The following is a 20,624-nucleotide window of genomic DNA, read 5'->3' on the forward strand; positions in this document are numbered from 1 at the left end:
AAAAACTACACCTTTAAAAAAGTAATTCCAGGACGTGTGAGGACAGCGAGACGGTGGTGAGGTGCGCTGTAGGAGTGGCGGATGGGTTCAAGGTGGGGGTGGGATTACATCAGGAATCTGCTCTGAGACCCTTAATGTTTGCAGTGGTGATGGAAAGATTAACAGATGAGTTCACGCGGGCGAATCCATTGACTATCATGTTCACAGATGACGGTGTAATCTATAGTGAGAGCAGGGAGGAGGTAGAAGACTGGGGAGGAAAGGAATGAAAGATGGTAGAAGCAAGGCGAAGAATACGTCTGTGAATAAAGGGCAGGCTGGTGTGACAGTAAAGATGCAAGGATGTGAGGTAGTGAAGGTAGAGGCATTTAAATGCCTGGGATCAAACATCCAAAGCAAACAGTGCATAGGAGAGGTGAAAGAGATGGTGCAGGCAGGGTGTAGTGGGTGGAGAAAAAAAAATCCAATATTCTCTTTAACTTTAAAAATAATTTCTATGTAACCAACATGAATTCTTGGAATACTAAGGAATTGTGTCTGTTAATATTGGGTCTACCTTACGATATAAAGCACCTTCAGCTGACCCTTGTTGTGATTTGGTGCTAGATAAATAAAATGTAATAAATTGAAAATAAGAGACCATATTCAAAGCATAATTAAGTCAGTAAACACATGCAAAAATGATCAAAGAATCTAATTCAGTTTTAAACGTTAGGCTGGCCTTTTCTTTGAACCAGTGTCACATTACAAGCCGAGACAGAGCTCTGTTAGTGAAGGGTGTTTTAGGGTTGGCTGTTATTTGAGGAGTGGTAAACAGAAGCTGTTTGAGTAAGACCAGACATACCTGTTGAAACGGCTGCTCTCAGAAGCACCTAAGCTTTGCAACCGGCCCCAACATGCACCTCACGGCATATCTGCAGCTCTCTAAGCATGCAATCGAGGGTGTGCGGTAGACAACATTATTACAAGCATACAACGGACAATATTCTATATAAATTCTTACCCCTCTGTAACAGGCTGAATGTTGTTAAAGAACACACAGTACATGAACATTTGTAAGTATATTTATTGTAAAAAATACTCCAAATGTATAAAAGATAAAGGCTTTTGATTGATACACAACATGCAAACATTTAACAAAGAGAAGCTGTACAAAAATAACATTTGTACACAACGTTTTTACCTCATCTTAAATTCTATGTGCCTTCTTCACTAAAGACATTTTGGCACAATGATATCTGTCAAAAAGGAATGTTTCAAGAACTTTAAGACTGATGTACAAAAAGTCAACAAAACAGCAAAGCTTTAACTCATGAAACTATAAACTGTACACAATATTTTGGCGCTTTTTTTTCTCCTTTTTTAGCTGACATACTGCAGTTACATTCCTATCAAATTATTAATAGCAGTTAACTTTCTTTGAAGGTATGGATCCGTTCAATCTAAAGAGCCTCAGCTCCTCTTCCCCTCGAATCACCCCACTAACAAATAAAAACGGCATGTAAACATTCACAAAATCAGAATGTTTCATTTCAACTTTCAAAAATGCTGCAAAAGCATTAAACATATTATACACACTGGAATGAAATGCTTAATTCTACCATGCCTCCAGGAAGATCAGGCATTACTCTTATCTAAAAATTATGGCTTTTCAATGTAAGGGTAAACACATACCTCTTTCAAAACAGCACTCAAAGTGACGGTGAAAACACCCAAACAGCACCAGTGCTTAAACAGCATTTTGTACCAGAGACAAAACATATTGCAAAAATTAAAAAAAGGATAAAGGTTATTTAAACAGGCTCAATATATCAGACAATACAAGGCAAAGATATTATTAAAGGTCATATAAGCATCACTTTGGTCCCCGAACTTTGCGTCAGTGACGATGGCTTTCTGAACATTTAAAGGTGAAAGAATTCTTTCCAGTTTCAGCTGAGTGGAACATTAACAACTCATGAGTAAACCTAAGGTGGCTGTGCCTCCTTTAGAATTGTACTTAGGTGAGTCGGATACCCAACACCTGCTCCAGCTCTTGCCTTCTCTGCTGCACCTATAGCAAAGAAGAGGTTAGACTCAATGGCAAAACCACAAACTGTATAGAAAAAATGGATGCTGTGACATCACACATTGGTTTTGAAATTTTGAGTTATCTTTCTAATTTCATTTTGGTCTAATTTTTTGACTTACCACATCTTGACATGTATAAGCTAACACTAGTTAGCACTAAAAAGTGTATTATTCACTGTCTACTTACTTTGGAGTAAACATATCTGCCCACTGCCTCTGGCACCCAGGGCTCATGGTAGAACTCGGTCCTCCTCTCCTCTTCTGGGTTTCCAGTCACATCTGTCATCAACTGAATGAACAGAAATGCATCACTGAACACAGGGAACCAAAATTAAATGATTAAAGAAAAGGGGTTTCTATTCCCACATGCTAAAACAGTACTGTAAAGATTGATTCATGCACTGCCAAGTGACTGTAGTAGTACTGAGAGTCTGATGGATCAATGATTCACTGAGCCTGGTTCCTAAAGGTCTACATCTTAATCCAGGTGCTAACGTCTCTCCAGATGAGGAATGCAGCACAAACAGCTAACCGGTGTTTTGCTTTCAACTGAATACCAATGCTATGTTTGGACACAGTCCTGTGAACCAATGGTGCCTTTGTGTGCCCACCAGTTAATTGTCTATGAAAGCTGGAAACATACTACCACTGCTCACAAAATAACTGCAGCTTTTTATCATTAAATACAGGGAAAGCTTTGCAGGCAACTGTACAAATATGAGAAAAGCTCAAAGTGAGTGAAGATGATACAAATATCGCGTTACTAAACTATAACATGTTTTGCTGTTGTGTAGACAAGCACGTATGAGCATTTTAGAAGCTGGAGCATAGCGTCTACCTTCAGATCCCTGGACTGAGACTTCAGCCAATCCTTGATGAACTCCTGTGGATTATTGCTGAAGCTCAGCATGAAATCTCTTTCGGTCTTCAGCTGGTTAATGTACTCAATGGTTTCATGAATCTGTAGTGAATACAAACACCAGCAGCCCATTTTCAGAATTAAATGGAGTATGCAATTTTTTTCCCCCTCCACGACTCTGGTGAAGTGCAGATGAAGCCTTACCTTCATCTCGAGGGCAGCGATTTCTTGCTGGTTGGTTGTAGAAGACAGGAAGCTGTTCATTTGACCCTTAAGTGGGTCGTCCACTTCCACGTCAATGTCATAGCATGCGGTCTTCTTCTGATCGGTGGGATCCACGCTGCTCGGGGGAGACACAATGACAGTTTGGAGAGAAGGAGTGATGCTGACAGCACACTTGTATAAGCACACTAAGAAATAACAGGCCAAAACATAAAGCTAAGGAAACTATCGTTCAGTATGAGCCTCACACACAGGGCTTTCTAATATTCACTGAGAGGCTGATGTAGCTCTTTTTTCAGACAGAAAGAGGTAACATGATCCAGGCTCCCCTACCTAATGACGTGATTGATAATAATGGGGTCGGGGTGCTGCAGCAGGCCCGCCAGTTTCATGGGAATCTCAGAGAACCTCATGCGTGGACAGCCGAAGATCTGGACAGGATTTAGTTAAAGAACAGAGCAAGTTAGACAACATAAGGGGAAAAACTTTTTTTCCCTATTTGAGGTCTTGCAAAGGGCTACAAAACAACACCTCACAAAAATCATAATTGCCTGAATGCAAATCATTTAGCTGTGAAATTAAATACATGCAAAATGATGTTTCAGTGCCAAAATATCAAAGCGCCACGAGGCATTTCTAGCAATTTGCCATTACCTGTCTGAAATAGCGGTTGCAGTTGATGTACTCTTTCTCATGACTGTCCTGCAGCTTGTTGTTCTTGATGTAAAGCCAGAGAGCTTGCATGATGCTGGCTCGTGTCTGTGTGTGTACACCCAGAAGGCGAGCCAACCGTGGATCCAGTTTGTACTGAGGGGGCTGATCAAAGAAAAGCAGCGGGACAAAGCAAATGTTGGTGGAAAAAAAGAAATATCATCGGGAAAAAATTTAGTGACGGTTGAGAAAGTAAGAGGCACCTGGTGGTCAAGCATGAGCAGAAGGGTGCATTTAACATTCACGTCTCCTGGCCTTTTGACCTGGAAACCATCCGTCTCCTGAGTGGTGGGCATTCTGTGCCACTGGAAGATGAAGACGTGATTTTTTTTAAAGCAGATAAGCAGATTTTGTTAACATGAAATTTACAAAACTACTTTACTACAATAATGACTCAGTGCCAGGTTAAATAAACTGTTCCATCGGCAGATCCCTAAGACTGGAAATTCTCACTTTCACCACTATTACCCACAATTTTTCAGTTTAAAAAAAAAAGAAGAGAGAATCTGGTTTATATGTGGGATGAGTTCACACACAATAATCCCGCCTACAGGATTGGCTCCAAACTTCTAGTGTTTCAATCTGATCTCAGCTTCTCGACCACAGCTAAACAAGGTTGGTGCTGGCGAACTATTATCACTCTCTGAACTTCTGGTATCAATGTGCCTACGATGTTCTGAATGGAACTGCAACCAAGGTTTATGTCATACCTCTACTAAGTGGTTGTCAGGCCCGTAGAGCTCCTTATCAAGCTCAATCACCAGGCTTTTGAAGAAAGATGAAAACTTCCTCTTCTGCTTGCCAGCCTGGGAAGACAGAAAGCACGAAACAAAAGTGTCAGAAGGACGGAGCAGCAACAAAGCAGTGTATTCTTATTGTGCTGTGTCAGTGTGCAGCTGCATTGTTTAGCTCTGACCGCATTGGGGGTGGTGGTGAAGCGCAAAACTGTAGACTAGAAAAAGCTGTCTCTCTCTCTCTCTCTCCCCCCCCCCCCCCCTTGTCTGCCCGCTCCCCAGCCCTGTCAGAGCCTGTTTGCTCAACACGACCCCTTCACTCCTTTCCCTCACATCCCTTTTTCTGTTGCTCCATGCAATACTCCTCCACATGCCTAAACCCATGAGACTGAGGAGAAATTTTAACAGACAAAGAAAAAAGAAAAAAGACCTCCTTCTCCTTCATGTGGCCCCAGATGACACAATGAGTCAAGCTAGAATTGATGTCGGGAGGGGAGGCTAGTCAGCTCATGGTATGCAACGGCCAGTGGTTTCAATTCCGTATTTCAAATGAGATCCTGAGTGTGTGTGTGTGTGTGTCAGCAGTTGTGGGGTGGAATGAGAAAGGCTGTAAACACACATCTGGCTGCGTAGTCTGAGCCAAGAACACTGGCCAACTCAAGTTTGAAGAAACACAATGAGAGAGACTGAAATACTTGCAGTCAGACCACACCGGGACAATAGCGAGAACACTCGAATGCATTTTGGGTTTTTTTAAACTTACTTCCTCCAGGAGTTTGCCCTCGACTCTCAGCTCCCAGGAGGACACCTTCTCCGCCTCCTCACCCTCGGGTTTGCTGGGAGTGTACGTGTTGGAAATGTAGATCCTGAGCTTGCGCTTTTGCTGTGTAATTTCAGAGGGACAAGCAGATGTATCAGGAATTCTGGCAACAATTGAGCCTCTCAAGCTCACTTGCCAAATTCACTCTCCAACAAAGACAAACGCTTCATTTCAGGCTATTAAAGGTGTTTACAATAACTTCATCCTTATGTATAAGTACACATTATTAAGACCGGAAAACACTGCTATCTAATGAGGGATTCACAGGAAAACGTTGTGACCGTTTTAACTTCACACCAGTCACACCGTTTGCTCTTCTCTGTGGCCGTGTCACAGTTGGATTAATTTACTGCTAATGCAGATTTTCCTGCTGCTAGAGTTGTTTTTGTTGTGACACATCTCAGCAGACCGAGTGTTTCTGCCACTAAGGTTAACGCTAACAGTTAAAATTGTAGCAAGAAAACACAAAGGTCAGATTTCAGTGTGGGAACCAACTTTACTGTGTCCTGCTGTTATGTGGAAACTGCTTACACTGTGCTCCGCAGGAACTCGGATTACAGCTGAGATCATGTTTTACTGACTTCTCATTTGTTTCAGTGGACAAAGCCTAAAAATAATCTTCTCAAGGTATACTTTTAACTGCATGACAATGGCTCAAGGACACATACCATAATGGGCTTTTTGATGGCTTCCTGAATCTCCATACGCTTTCGAGCGATGGTCTGGTCCAGCTTCCTCTCAAAGGCCAGGAGGTCCATGTAGGCCTGGGACTCCGGGACAAGATCTCGGATCTAGAAGACAGTAGCAGGTGAAGATTGAGGAAATACAGCAGACTTTGACAACATTGTGATTCAAGCGGGTCGAGGTTTTCCTACCCTCTGTGGCAGAACCTTGTCAGCCATCTTGCGCCTTTTTGCTCTGAATCATAAAGAAAAAACAAGGAAAATTATTCAGTTTGGAAAGAAGACATTAAGTGACCGCTTTAACAGTCTCTACGATGTGAAGGAGCAGATTTCTAAGAATATCTCAAACTGAGCTGTTGTTTTCCAGTGTGTGTGTCATCATTTTGCTTTCGGCCTCATAAGTATGACTCCAGTCAACCAATTTCACAGAAACTGGCCACAAACCAACACATGATATAGGATCAAATAAAAGATCCCTTTCATTTAACCCGATTACCAATAATTGGAAGACTTCACAGCGCGATAATATAATCTTGGCCAATGCGATATGTTAATTAAGTCCCCTGAAAGAGTGCTTCAGGTTTTTACTTGCCGACTTCATTAAATTGATTTCGTTTCCTTAATTATACACTTCACCTTGGCAATGACTGAATTTAATTTCCATGTGATTAAATGAGAATTTAGGATGGTGGCACCATGACTCACTAATCTTCCTAGACTGAGATTATGCTAAGATACTGACTTTCTTTTCTGAAATTAACCTTAAAAACACAACAGAATCATTGTGGACGAAGCATTACGGATGGCCGCATTTATGAGCGTGGCGTCACGGAGCAGTCTGAAGTCAAAAATACCCACTTGTGTCTGCTGCTTTGAAAGCAAAGGCCAGTCATGAGACGCTGGTATCCTCGTGTCTGTGTGATCTGAGCCATGCTTTTAACAGTACAGCCACTTTACAAACAGACGGGAGAACAAATCATGAATGAAACGTTCTGTAGAGACAATGTAAATAAACCACAAAAGGGGAAAAAGTAAAAAAGATTTACCGCATTTTTATAGCTGGATGACTCCACCCATTTTGTCAGAGAAAATATTAATGGAAAAAACTCCCTAGAGTGACCGTACACTCAGATTCATATCAGTACTCTTATTTTCACACAAAAATTACTTTATTCTAGTGAACTCTTTCCTGGAGTCATTAAGTCACAAATAATCCTAAAACGAATGTTAATGTTGGACTTGACAGTGCGGTTGAACCTGGCTTTTGAAAACCTGTATTTATCTTTTTTCCTTTTTTTCCTCCCTATGATGTCAGCAAGAGCAGATACCTTTATTATAGTCATCTCAGCCACACAACTCTGGCTATGAGCCACTTCTGTTACGAGGGGCAGCCAATTATCAGAAAGTTGGCTTTGAGGGAAGTGTTAGAAACAGACTAGTGTTTATATAGACCTTTCAGTTTCCAGCTGAAGGACTAAAGCAAAGTATAAGATGAGGTACTTTTTGGATGCTCTTTAAGGGGTGGATGGATCTGCGTGTTTGCTTTGGCACAGATGCCGTTCCTGACACAGCCCTCACATCTATCCAGTGTTGGGCCAGGAACTAGGAATGCACAAGTTTGTGACCCCCTGAGGGTGCATTTGTGCATCTCCTCCCCATCTAGAAGCAAGAATCTTGTAAGGGGAATGTGTAAACCACTACACCCATGGAGCCAGTATGCACAGTATAAGATGAGTAAGATTAAACTGTAAAACATCCAGAGCTACTCTAGAAAAGTACAAGACCAACAATATGGAGCTGAAAATTAGCACGAAAGTTTCTCAATAAAAAAGGGGGACATGTGACAAGCAGTTAAGTGCTAAAAATAAAAATGGTTGCAGTTGCTTGATATTAAAATTAGGCTTGGCAAAAACTTTAGAGCTGAACCTATTTTATAGCATTTCTAAGTTACTGGGGAAAAAAATACCTGGTTACAGTTTTAATTCTTTGAACAAGTGATTTAAATCTTTCCCCTATAAAGGCAACATCCCAGCACCCTTAATCACAAACCTCAGTATTTATCAATAAAGATGTGCTTTGACAACCATTAGAACAGTTTCTGGGTTTTTCTAAAGGTCGCTACATAGGCAGAGACCACCCTCACTAACACTCCATCACTTGTGTAGCAAACCCAGTGATTTTCATCTATAAGCAGCAGTTCTGAAAAGAGTTTCAGCAGGTCACTACTAGCAGCTTTCAAGTGGTAAAGAGTTAATGATAAGAGGAAAAAAAGAAAACATTTTTGGATTTCATTTACTTAATGAATAATCAATAATAGATTTAATTGTTTAAAAGTCACGAAGGAGTAATTATCTAGTTATTTTAGATGGCAGTGAGGTCCAAACACTGGCAGTACCATCCCCTACATTTTGTCCCGTCTCCTCTCTTACCCTCGTCTGAGGCCTCCCAGCGCCTCTTGCTGCTGTTGGTGGTGCTGGTGATGAAGAAACCGTTTCCTAGAGGCGTCCATGCTTGGGGGTCCCATGCCTGCCCGCATGGGAATGCTGCTGCTACCATAAGAGGGACCAGGCAGCTGACCCCCCATTGACCCCATGGGGCCCCCCACTCTGCTGGATGGCATCCCAGGGCGCTAGAGAAAAGGAGGGAAACTGATTTCACGGAACAATTTCTTCATATCTACACAAAAAATTTAATATTTCATCTAGGACTAAAGGAAATCAAGGATCTGATTTATTAAAGAAATACAAAAAAGTACCTATTTCAAAATAATAACAATAAAAACCAATGATGTGTAAAACTGTTTGCAAATAAATTTCATATTGTATGATCAACTTATATCAAATTCTATCTTTTTGGATTGGGTGGGTAAAAAGAATGCTCAGTGACATACAGTACTGTCACTTACACTGTTTGCTTTTGGTTGTACCACAAATATTATGAGTCATAATATCCCCGTTAAAAAATGCCAAAAACATAACCCCACCTGCAGAAACAGTGCATTTATGTTTTTAAGCTCAGAAGTTTAATTATGAAGTTGTGCATATAAAGACTGTTATGGTACTGCAGTTTTTATCTCCATCTACACAAAGCACAACCTCTTTCAACTTTAAGGTTTCACATATCAGGATATAATGAAAAGAATTCAGGTGCTTAGTATGCTTTATAATTTGCTAAATATAACCTCAGATGAAATACAACACATGACATATTACACTGTGGTTTTATTTATTGTTAAACAAAAATAATAAATAGAAATGCAGAAGCAGTAAAGTAACAGCCAGATGCTGCTAATCAAATGCATTTCATCAATTTATTAGTTTCAGCAAGTGTGAACACTTCTGTAACAGCAGAGGTTTTGACAGTTTGCTGGTTTGGAGGATTCAGGTGTGTTAACACAAAGACATCAATGATAATCCTTGAGAAGCAACTGCTGCCCATCAATCTGGAAAACCATATAAGGTCATTTCCACACAATATGAATCCATCTGTCTACAGTGAGAACTATTATCTACAAATGGAAAGCATTCAAGACAGTTGCCAATCTTCCCAGGAGTGAACGTCCCAGCAAATTCACTCCAAGTTCAAGCCTTGCAAGAGCTACTTCTCAGGCCTCAGTTAGCATGCTAAATGTTAAAGTTCATGGCAGCACAATTAGGAAAAAAATAAACAAGTACGGCTTGTTTGGAACGGCTTCCAGAAGAAAGGCTCTCACATTTGAACAAACCACAAAACCTCTGGCGCAATGTTCTTTGGACAAGTGAGACCAAACTGGGGGTATTTGGCCATAATGCTCAGCACTACATTTTGTGAAAACTAAACACAGCATAACAGCACAAACACCTCATACCAGCTGTCAAGCACGGTGATGAAGTCAAATGCAAGGCCATATACTTGACAGCTAAAGCTTGAGTGCAATGATCGCAAGCACACAAACAAATCTACAACAAAATAGCTGAAGAAGACAAGAATCAACGCAGTGTAATCACACAAAGTCCTCAACGCATAAAATGCTTTGGCAGGATCTTAAGAGAGCTGAGCATAAACAAATGCCTGCAAATGCCGATGAACTGAAGCAATGTTGTAAAGAAGAGTGCACCAAAATTCCTCCTGATGTGAAGGGCTGATAAAGTCATACAGAAAAGGATTACTTCACACTGTTGCTGCTAAAAGCGGTTGAACAAGCTCCTGAATCTTGAGGCGTGCTTAGTTTTTCACACACTGCTTCTGCATTTCGGCTCAGTTTTTGTTATATAAATAACAACAGTGTAATATGTCGGATTTTGTTACACATCTGACGGTGTACTTATTTTAAGACCTGTTACTGACTAGATTTTTTTTCTTTTTAATTAGGTCTTTATATGTAACACATCAGTACTGTAAATAATGTATCAACAAATTGTGAGAATTCGCACACTTTGTCCAGTTTGTAAACATAAAAACAAAGTCTAAACCCAAATGGCTCCAACTGTCAAAACGGGGGTAACTGCGATGGTGTCTGTTAACTACAGGAGAAGCTGCAGATGGTGACAATACTGGCACGATATATGCAGGCTTGCCTCTGGGCAGATGGTGCTGATAAACTTTTGCTTTCACGCTAACTGACAGGAGGCGAAGCGGGCAACCACGTGATTTTCTTTTTCACACGCGCACAAAACGCTAAACGATATCAATTTGAATTAAACGTCCCACTACGTTTATGAACCACTTTAAATGCCATAAAAGAAAAAAAAAAGGTTACACTTAATTATTGCGGTAATTAATAAATAATTACACCCACTTCGAAGGCGGAAGTAGTGTCCACACGGTGATATATAATGCGCTTTATGTTTGTTTGTTTTTATTTCCATGTCTCTCGGGCGACTATTTCAATTAGCTACTTTTATTTAAACACGAATTTAAGGCTCTAAAGTAACGAAAAGCTTAAACAGACATGGGGGTGATCGGACAAATACCGTCACCCTCACCTTTCACTCAGTTTATTCGACACGGAGAAATCAAGCAGAACCAACCTGGGGGTATTGGGGAACGCTGCTCATGCTTCTGGGATATCCTCCCGGAGGCTGGGGCATTCCTTGCATCCTCATGCCCGCGGCATGCCCAACATTCATGGGGCTCATACTCGGATTCATCGGAGGACCCGTGAAGCTTCCCCTCGATGCCATCTTCTAGAGCCACAAGTGGTTAAAAGTGACGGGAACTTCAAACCAAATTCGGCCCAAATAAAAGTGCGGCAGGCGGAAGTCTCCAAGTAGGTAGCTAACTAACTCCGGGTACTTCTGCTTAGGTCGGTTTCTGGTTTGACAGCAAGCACACTGTCAACAAAAAGCTAGCTAACGTTAGCTCACTTCCTACCGTTTCAAGTTCCGGGATTTGCTTCTACCTAGTGACTGCTCGTTTTGTGAACACGCCAAGTGGGAGCTGTTGTCATCTCCCACTCGCGCCTTTACGACTGAACGACGCCACATAAACGATAACTAACAGCTATTACACTGTGAGGCGAATGAAAAACATGATAACGTCTTACTAAAGACAAACTGAGTATCTTGAGCAGATAGCTTGTCTGCACTCTAAAGCAAAACCAAGTACTCTCAACTACATGCTGCGTTCACAAACATCGGAAATTAGGAAGTTCCAAATTTCAGCGCGCAATAATCTCGGTTTTTTTCTTTTCGAACACCTTTAAACACATGCTAGTCCGAAGTCTTTATTTCTTTTGTATTTTGTAAAAGTATATATTTTCAATTATGTTTTATTTTCAATGCTTGATTTCAAATGTGACTTACAGAAACTTGCGCTTGGTTTTGTAATAGTGTAATTTTGTTTCTTGATCAGAAGCTCGAGACTTTTCTCAGTAGTGCCAAACTATAACCTGGAGTAATACTCTGCCTCCTGAACACTAATTTTTGGTAAACAGTAATGTGCTGAATCTAGAAGTCTTATGCCACCCATCCTTATATTTTCCTGGGGGAAATGACGGAGTAAGGCAAGGCAAGGCAAGTTTATTTATATAGCACAATTCAACAGCAAGGTGATTAAAAGTGCTATACAGAGACATTAAAAAACAAAAACAAATAAAAAGCATGATTTAAAATGGAAAAAAAAGAGAAAGGAACAGTAGATAAAATCAGTAGTTAAAATGTACGTTTTGAAATTTACGCTTAAAAGTAAAACATTGCGGATTTGGTGCTTTATTCAAATGCAGCTGAGAACAGGTGAGTCTTCAACCTGGATTTAAATAAACTGAGTGTTTCAGCTGATCTGAGGCTTTCTGGGAGTTTGTTCTAGATATATGGAGCATAAAAGCTGAATGCAGCTTCTCCATTTCTGGTTCTGACTCTGGGAACTGATAAAAAGCGGGATCCAGATGACCTGATGGATCTGGAAGGTTCATACTGGGGGTAGGCAATTTACTGAAACATAGGGAAATGCTCTTCAGGAATAGTTCTCTAAGCTATATCTCCCTCCAGTCTTCTCGAGGGACATTCAAAGCTCTTCTTTGTTTGGGATTACCTTCCTGCTAAAAAATTATGTCACTGCCAGTCAGACACTTCTTAGATTGCATTGCATGGTGGATCTAAATATGATGGTACTTTTCCATTAATTTTAAAGAGATCCCCAACACCATTTGCTGAAACACAGCCCCAAACCTCGAGAGAGTCTCCACCATGTTATACAGATGACTGTAGACACCCACTGTTCTACCACTCCCCTGACCTCCTCTGTACAGTCCAATTCTTGTGAAGTTTTGCATACCTCGGCCATTTCTCTCCATTTCCCTTCCTTAAGAATGGCTTGTTGATGGCCAACCTTCCACTGAGGTTACTTCTGATAAGCCTTCAGTAAACAGTACATAGATCCTCTGTCAGTTTTTCTGGATTTTTTCCGTTTACTGTTCATCTGTTGTAGATATTTGTTTTAGGCTTGGCACGTTTTTTTTTTTCCTGTATTTGTCCAGTTTCCCCAAGTTCTTGCACACAATACCAACTTATGCCAAGTCTTCAGCTAGTAGCTCTTTAGAAGCCAGCTTGTTGCTGTAACATACTCAAACTGTGTTATCTTTGGAATTATTTGTGTCTAAAAAAGTGCCACTTTAAAACTGGTCCTGTGCTAAGTTATCTGGTATATGCAGACATAAAACTGGTTCCTCCCTTGAGTTAAATGCCCCCTTTTATGCTTGAATTTAAAGAGAAAAGAAAAACATTCTCCCAAAGATGGTCAGGTACAAGGACTGAATACGAATATGAGTGACAAAGCAGCCCACATCCAAAGAAAAACTTTGAAAGACTTTCAGAAAGCCTTGAGAACTATTGCTCATCAAAATCTTTTAACCTATGAGCTACAATAATGCATGTACTGCAGAGTTTAGGAAGGTTACACAAAAACAACATTATCAGCCCCCCCTTGGCACAATGAACTCTGAATAAGAAGCTTGAACTGTATGAACATGGCTGTGTTTACAACATGACAGTTTTCTAAGAATATGATCTACAACCACACTAACCAAGATAATATTTAGCCCCACATCCAGCAACAGAAGCATGTGCACATCATCTGATCAACAGCACCCCCTGTTGATCAGTTAGACATTAATTCCATGTACTTGGTTGCTGTTTTATACATTCATACTTTTGTTAAAATGAATGTGAAAACACAGGACAGATAACAAATCATTTATTTTGCTAGACAGATGAAACAAACTGAGCCATGATAGCAGCAATTCAACTATTAGAATATTTACACTATCACATCACACCAAGGACATATGTAACCCTTTACAATGTAAACACATGATACAAAGACATATTTCAATGCTAGAAAACAAGCAACTCTATCCCACCAAAAAAGAAAAAAAAAGAAAAATGAAGAAACCTGCTTTCTGCACCAAATACCTGCTTCTACACTTAAGGAGTTCGTGTCCTGAACATTGTGAAACAAGTTTCCACAGGTGAACGACAGAGATGCTTGTCGTTTAATTCTGTTTGAGAAATTCAGACAGTGAAAGGTGAAAATAAGACAAACCATTAGCAAGGATTGTCTTTGACATTATTGTTTTTTTTTTTTTTTCAAAGAATAAGATTGTAAAATGTGAGGTAATATAAGGACATCCACTGTGTAATCATTTCTGTATTTTATGAAAAGAAAATACTGTAAGCGTACACCGTCTCTGAATGAATTACACTGCAGTTTACATCTGTGCAGTGAAATCATATTTGGTGACAAGTATCAGTCGAAAATGATAACTACAGAAAATTATTTAAAAAAAACAAACAAAAAAAACAAGTGTTGGTACAATGATTTTCTGAATAAAAATAAATTTGTCAAGTATAAGGTTGGGAGTTCTGAACTGCTTCTGCAGAGCAGCAAACACCACAAACGTTGCCTTTAACCATCAACGTCCATTCATTTCACAACATAAAGAACCAAAGTTGAAGTGCTGTTGGTCGTCCCGTGAGCATGTCTCTGTGTGCATCTCCGCACACACGATGGTGAGAGAATGTGTGTTTGTGTTATTGAGAGAATGCCTCGTCTTTCATCAGCATGCGCGGGCTCTCCTGGTTGTCCATGCGACGTCTGGGACCCATCATGCCTAGAGGAACACACGCACCATTTATTTATTCATGCTTCAATCCAGACACATCATTGATTTCAACTGGTGTTTAGTGTCTCAATCACTACACTATTACTGGTTCTAAATTATATGTGCACCAGACAATTTATTAGGCACAGCTGTTCAACTGCTCATTAAGGCAGGTATCTAACCAGCCAATCACATGGCAGCAACTCAGTGCATTTGGATATGTAGAGATGCTCAAGACAGCCTGCTGAAATTAAAATTGAGCCTCAGAATAGGGAAAAAAGATGATTTAAGTGTGGTTTAAAGAAAACAGAAAATATCCAGCAGCAGTCCTATGGGTGAAAGTGCCTCATTGATGCCAGACATCTGGAGTATGGTAATAACCACAGTACAGTTAAGGTACGCAGAAGAGCATCTCTGAACGCACATGTTTAGCCTCGAAGCAGAAGACCACAGCGGATGCCCTTCCTGTCAGCTAAGAACAGGAACCTAAGACACATTGATACACAATTTCCTGACCAAATTTGGACAATAGAAGGTTGGAAAACATTGCCTGGTATGGTGAGGCTTAGTTTTTGCTGCAACATGCGTAAAAAACAAAACAAGAAACCATTGATCCATTCTACCTTGTCTCAACTGTTCAGACTTCTGGTGACAGTGTAAGAGTGTGGGGAAATATCTTCTTGGCACACTTTGGCCAATATCAATGTGGACCAGAATCTCTGAGGAATGTTTCCAGCACTGCGTTGACGCTGTGCCATGAAACATGAGGGCAGTTCTGTGCACAAATGGGGTTCCAACCCAGCACAAGAAAGATGTATTTAATAAAGTGGCCAGTGAATGTATTTTGGATTATTTTTATAATATGCTAGCTAGCAGAAATTGTTACTTTTTTAAAAAAAATTGTGGGAGCCAAGTTAAGATAGTTCATATGTTTTAGTATTTATATTTCGCTGTTGTTAAGCTTGTTTGTGTAATTAATAATTTAAGAAGTAAATGCATGTTTATAGTGGAACTAAAATTATTTTATTGCTGTGTTGGTTTGGTTAGTACCATGAATACATGTGCCTTAAAAATATTTCTTTTTAGTTGTACACTTGGTTTATACCAGTAGGTGCCTGAGGGTAGCTGTAGCTCAGGTGGTAGAGCAGGTCAGCTACTGACTGGAAGGTTAGTGGAAGGTTAGATCCCAATCTGCTCTAGTCTGCATGCCAAATATCCTTGGGCAAGATACTAACCCAACATTAATAAAACATGGCATCACACGTCCATCAGAGTGTGAATGTGTATGAATGTTAGATAGGGAGAAATTAACAGCTTAGAAAGTGCTTGGGTGTGATTGGGTGAATGTACAAGTTGTTTAAAGAGCTTTGAATGTTCAGAGTAGAAAAGCACTATATAAGAACCTCATGTTGCTACACGGTGAAGTTTCTTTATTCTACAGAACAAAACGTTCTACCGCATCATACTTTGGTGTGGTAGAAATCTTATGAAGTCAGGGATGTGACAGATATAGAGAAAGCAAAACAGGATATCTTTATAGCCACCACAGTCTGAAGCCAAACACCTTTAACACTTCATTATGTGACCAAATATATGGTCATAGTTTCCCGTTGAATTACACTCATTAATAGTGGCTAATAAAATCAGCTGACATTACCACGTAGTTGACATTTGGGATAATAAAATTCACCACTTCACTTCATTCTATTAGACATAGATTATTAGGGAATTCTTATGTAATTTTGCCCTTGAAATCACTTACGTGAGGATAGACTGGTAGAAGCAGCAGCTACTTTTGGCTGCTCCCTTATTTTTAAAGGGTCGCCACAGCGGGCAGCTCCGCATGCTTGGCTTGGTAGATTTCTTTTTTCTTTTTGATGCAACCTCAAAGGGATTTGTGTCTCCTCCTGCAATCGGGCTGAGGAGTTTTCATTTGTTAGGCGAATGTGTAAACCACTACAGTATGGACTGTACTGACAGATAGGCGTAACCTGGAAACATAATACCTCCAGCCAGACCAATATAACGACAGAACAAAACATGTTTCATATACTGTAATGTGAAAATGATTCTATATGCTGACTCTGCTATGCTTCACTCTGATATCCACTGTTATAAAGTGATCTGTGGGTAATTTAACTAAGACAAGCTCCAGCAGAAAGTTAAAATCTTGTTTTCACTTACTGTTCTTATGCTTGAATGATTTGGATCTTCTTGGTGAGTTTGGATTCTGAGGTGGAAAGACAAAATATTTTATTTTTCAGTTTTTACATGCAGACAAATGCTGGGGGTATTAAAGCAGCGATGCCCAACATGTTTGTTTAGTTAAAGTATAAGGTTTGATGAAAAGAAAAGTACCTTATCAGATTTCCTTTTCTTGGCTGTAAAAGAAAGATTTGTTTTAGAGATTTAACTCAGAGTTAACAAATATTAGTCACATTTAAATTTCACGCATGCGCAGCCCAAGACTACGAGAACATCACCTTTCTTTTCTGCCCCATAAGACCAGTCGTTATCATTGACGTCATCATTATCCTCTTGGTCACTCTCTGACTTGTTGTTGGTGTTGTTACCAGTGACTATTCTGTAAAAGAGGAACAAGCAAGGTATATAACACACACACACACACACACACACACACACACACACACACAGTGAGTGAGTGAGTCAGCATTATTCACTGCAAATAACAGTTTGATTATGAAACAAACCAACTTCAGGCTGAAACTGATTTTTTTTGGTTTGTTTTCTTGTTTCTGGAGTTCATAAGATTATCATCATTCACTATGCTGCAGGCAGCATAACGCCTGCAGCATATTTAGCTTATAAATAATACTGTGCAAAAGTCTTGAGCCCCCCCTTTCCATTTATGTTTATTTTGCTAGGAAGATGAGGGAAAGGTGCGGTGATAATGAAACATGGAAACAGAGTATATAAGGTATATATAGAGAGTATGGGCAATTCTAATGAGTTTCAAAGTTTATGATATGCCTTTTTGTTCTGTTCTCTCTCAAGACGATCACACACTGCCTCAACATTGAAGTCCGGGCTCTGGGAAGGCCAATCCATGACTTATGGTGTTCCGTTGTGTGCTTTTATATCCGGGTATGCTTTACCTTCACTAGCAGTGTGATTGGGATCATTGGCTTGCTGTTGCCAATTATTTTCCAGATATTATTGCATGATGAATCAATATCTGTTTTGGGTTTTTTTCCACAGTGGTGACAGGGCCTCCAATGTGTTTCACAGATGGCTGTAGAAACTCACTGCTGTGCCTCTTTCCTGACCTCCACAGCGCATACTCACAATTTCACTTATGTATATATTACTCCATCAGACGTGTTTCAGTGGATTTTAAGTCCAGGTGTTGTGTAATTTTGCATGTCTCAGCTTTTCCTCTCTGTTTCCCTTCATTAAGAATGTCTTCTTGACAGACAGCCTTCCACTGAGTTCATTTCTGAAGAGGCTTGGATGAACAGGTCCTGTTTCATCTCTTTGGTGTACATAGTGGGGTTTTTTTTGTTTTGTTTTGGTTTTTTTTTTTTTTAAAAAAAAGGTCTGCCACTACTTCTTTTGTCCTCCATTTGTCCAGTTTCTTTGACACAATGCACATCACGCCAAGATATCCCAGGTTTTTGGATAATAGCGCTGTGGGAATCACTGTGTTTGACAAACCAAAAAAAAAATTATTTTTTTGCACAAACTGTGTTTTCTTTGGTGTTTTTGTAGATTCAAAAAGTAAAACTGGAACAAACTGCAAATTTCTGTTACAGGTTGCTGGTTGCAAAAAGTAAGAAATTAAAATTAGTTCATTGCCAAGTTGTCTTTTATGTGTAGACACAACACTGGTTCTGTCCTTGAGTTAGGCACCTTTTATATGCTTGAATGATTCACAGGTCAGTGTTAAGTAACTTAGCAAACAAAACTAACATTCCTTTGAAAATGGTCTAGTTAAAGCAGCCAATGTACAAAGAAAACCTTTGAAAGACCTTCAGAAAGCCTGGAGTTTCAAATATATGAACCATCTCTCAAAACCACTTTAAAAAAATGCCAAGAATGTGTGGCTCCTTGGAAGCCATAGTCAAACACCTTGGTTTTCAGATTCATAAGACAACACGGTGAAAACATTTGAGATTACCACAGCCTCTACTCAAACAGAGTCTCAAATCATTGGCTGCTTTTTTAATGCCCATACCTGCGGTTGGCTATACGGCTGCTGTTACGTCCCATCCCCAGACATTTCTCCAGGTGTGGAGCAAAGCGTGAGGCAGCAATACTCCGGCTACAGTTGGGACATACACACTCCTTGTTTTTCCACTGGTTGTACACTTGGCCAAACACATCCAGTCCTGGCTGGTCCACAATTTCTGGAAGTCGAAATAAAGTCATTTGATTTATACGTTAATTATTCTCTGGTGTACGCTGGCTGGTATTGAAGAAACAACTCAGCTTTACTTGGCTGAAGAAGAAAAGAAAGAAAAAAGAAAAAAGTCTGTACTCACCAAAGTCCCTCATACTTTCTTGGTCCGTGTCATCCAGGAAAAAATAGCCCTGCTTTACTGCCCGGTGGACCTCAAAGCAAAGTCCCAGGCACGCATCCTCCACCAGGTCAGACAGGATGTCCTGAGCTAGGGCCTGGCAGGGAAGAGAAAGACACACAGTGTTGCCTGATTGCTTTATTGTGTTTTTGTTCTGAAGCAATTCAGCCACACGTCTGCAGATACAATGTGCATTTCCAAGTCTACCAGAAGGCTTCCACGCCATTGTACCTCCAGCTTGCTGTTGTCCAGGCTGGACACTGAAACCTCCTCCATTTTCATTTGCCAGAGCTACCAGATGAGCAGACACTGCTGTGGTCATGCTGTAGCTCAGCAAGCATTGGCCAAAACAGGGCTGCAGCGGGAGGGATACACAAGTAAGCAACACGGTGGCAAACAATGAATGCAAATCAGTCTGTGGGTGAGATGCGTGGACTTACAACTGCACGTTGAACACTGCCAGGGAGTCACTTCCCAACGTTTTAAAACCTGGGGAAAAATGACAATAACTTGGCGTTGGTGGGTGTTTTTCCCCTTTTAAGCACTGCAACAACTAAAAAAAAAACAAAACAAAAAAACCCCAACAACAACAACAGATGAAAGAAGGAAAACGTGACGCTATGGTGGTGCTCCGAGCATTACCGTGTAATGAAAGTAGCTTAGCCCTAACCTTGGAGAAGAAAACAAAGAGCTTGGCTGTGAATGGGCTGCTTGCGAGATGAATTGAAAATGCCAAGAGGTTAAAGGAGAGGCGGTATCGTACTCACGACCCCCCTCAACAGCACAACTACACAACACGCACAGCTACTAGCCAAACATGCTAATCCTGTCACATTAATTAGAAGCTATGCAACACATTTAGTTGTGACTTCCTGTGTTATTTTATTATGTTGCTGTTTTTTTCTTCGACGCTGGAGAAACAGAGTAACAACGAGGCTCTTCCCCGAACCCCGACACCGCTGCTGCACTGCGGCTGTGCGCCTTTCAACTCCCCGTACAAACACCCAGCAAGGGTGGGAGTGAAGGGACAAAGCGACGCCCAAACCCTCACATAAAGCTCACCGACGGATAATGAAGCAGCCTCAACCCAAATCCCCTATTAATTGTGTTTATTTACCTGTTTCGGCAGGCACCCATCTTTACATCAGAGATCAGGCAGGAGCAATCGATCGCTACACGAGTTCCCACCAGCGATTGCTTCCTCTGCTCTTCTAAACCAACTCCAACCGAGTAGTGATGGGATTTCCGGCTCTTTTTAGAGAACCGGCTCTTTCGGCTAAACTCACTAAAAAGAGCCGGCTCTTTCGGCTCCGAACCGGCTCTTCAGGTTGTTTTGTTGCTTTAATTAATTTATTATTAACAATAATATAAAATTATGCACAAAAGGAATTACTAATGTAAAAAAAGTG

General features: G+C 40.4%; 2 protein-coding genes across 4 annotated transcripts; both read right to left on the reverse strand.

Annotated features, from left to right (window-relative positions):
* Nucleotides 1-1,048: 1,048 nt before the first annotated feature.
* Nucleotides 1,049-11,700, reverse strand: smarcd2 (SWI/SNF related BAF chromatin remodeling complex subunit D2). Its single transcript, XM_085170175.1, has 13 exons — nucleotides 11,109-11,700; nucleotides 8,529-8,728; nucleotides 6,292-6,334; nucleotides 6,085-6,207; nucleotides 5,360-5,479; nucleotides 4,573-4,668; nucleotides 4,066-4,167; nucleotides 3,806-3,967; nucleotides 3,485-3,582; nucleotides 3,134-3,269; nucleotides 2,909-3,031; nucleotides 2,258-2,359; nucleotides 1,049-2,053 (listed from the first exon to the last, which is right to left on the reverse strand). The coding sequence occupies exons 1-13, from the start codon at nucleotides 11,259-11,261 to the stop codon at nucleotides 2,000-2,002; spliced, it is 1,512 nt and encodes a 503-aa protein (XP_085026301.1). The 5' UTR covers nucleotides 11,262-11,700; the 3' UTR covers nucleotides 1,049-1,999.
* Nucleotides 11,701-13,753: 2,053 nt separating this feature from the next.
* atxn7l3b (ataxin 7 like 3b) lies at nucleotides 13,754-20,419 on the reverse strand. Of its 3 annotated transcripts, XM_085170182.1 has the most exons (10): nucleotides 20,333-20,419; nucleotides 19,656-19,704; nucleotides 19,447-19,570; nucleotides 19,180-19,312; nucleotides 18,873-19,044; nucleotides 17,161-17,261; nucleotides 17,036-17,058; nucleotides 16,862-16,907; nucleotides 16,440-16,595; nucleotides 13,754-14,686 (listed from the first exon to the last, which is right to left on the reverse strand). In XM_085170182.1, exons 3-10 carry the CDS (start codon nucleotides 19,495-19,497, stop codon nucleotides 14,607-14,609), a joined length of 762 nt encoding a protein of 253 aa, XP_085026308.1. In that variant the 5' UTR covers nucleotides 19,498-19,570; nucleotides 19,656-19,704; nucleotides 20,333-20,419; the 3' UTR covers nucleotides 13,754-14,606. The 3 variants fall into 3 exon arrangements, with proteins under 3 accessions (XP_085026308.1, XP_085026310.1, XP_085026309.1); XM_085170184.1 differs by lacking the exon at nucleotides 16,440-16,595; XM_085170183.1 differs by lacking the exon at nucleotides 20,333-20,419 and having other exon boundaries at nucleotides 19,656-19,725.
* Nucleotides 20,420-20,624: the final 205 nt, after the last annotated feature.

This window comes from Neolamprologus multifasciatus, chromosome 8 (genome assembly GCF_963576455.1).
Source record: "Neolamprologus multifasciatus chromosome 8, fNeoMul1.2, whole genome shotgun sequence".
Classification (NCBI taxonomy): Eukaryota; Metazoa; Chordata; class Actinopteri; order Cichliformes; family Cichlidae; genus Neolamprologus; species Neolamprologus multifasciatus.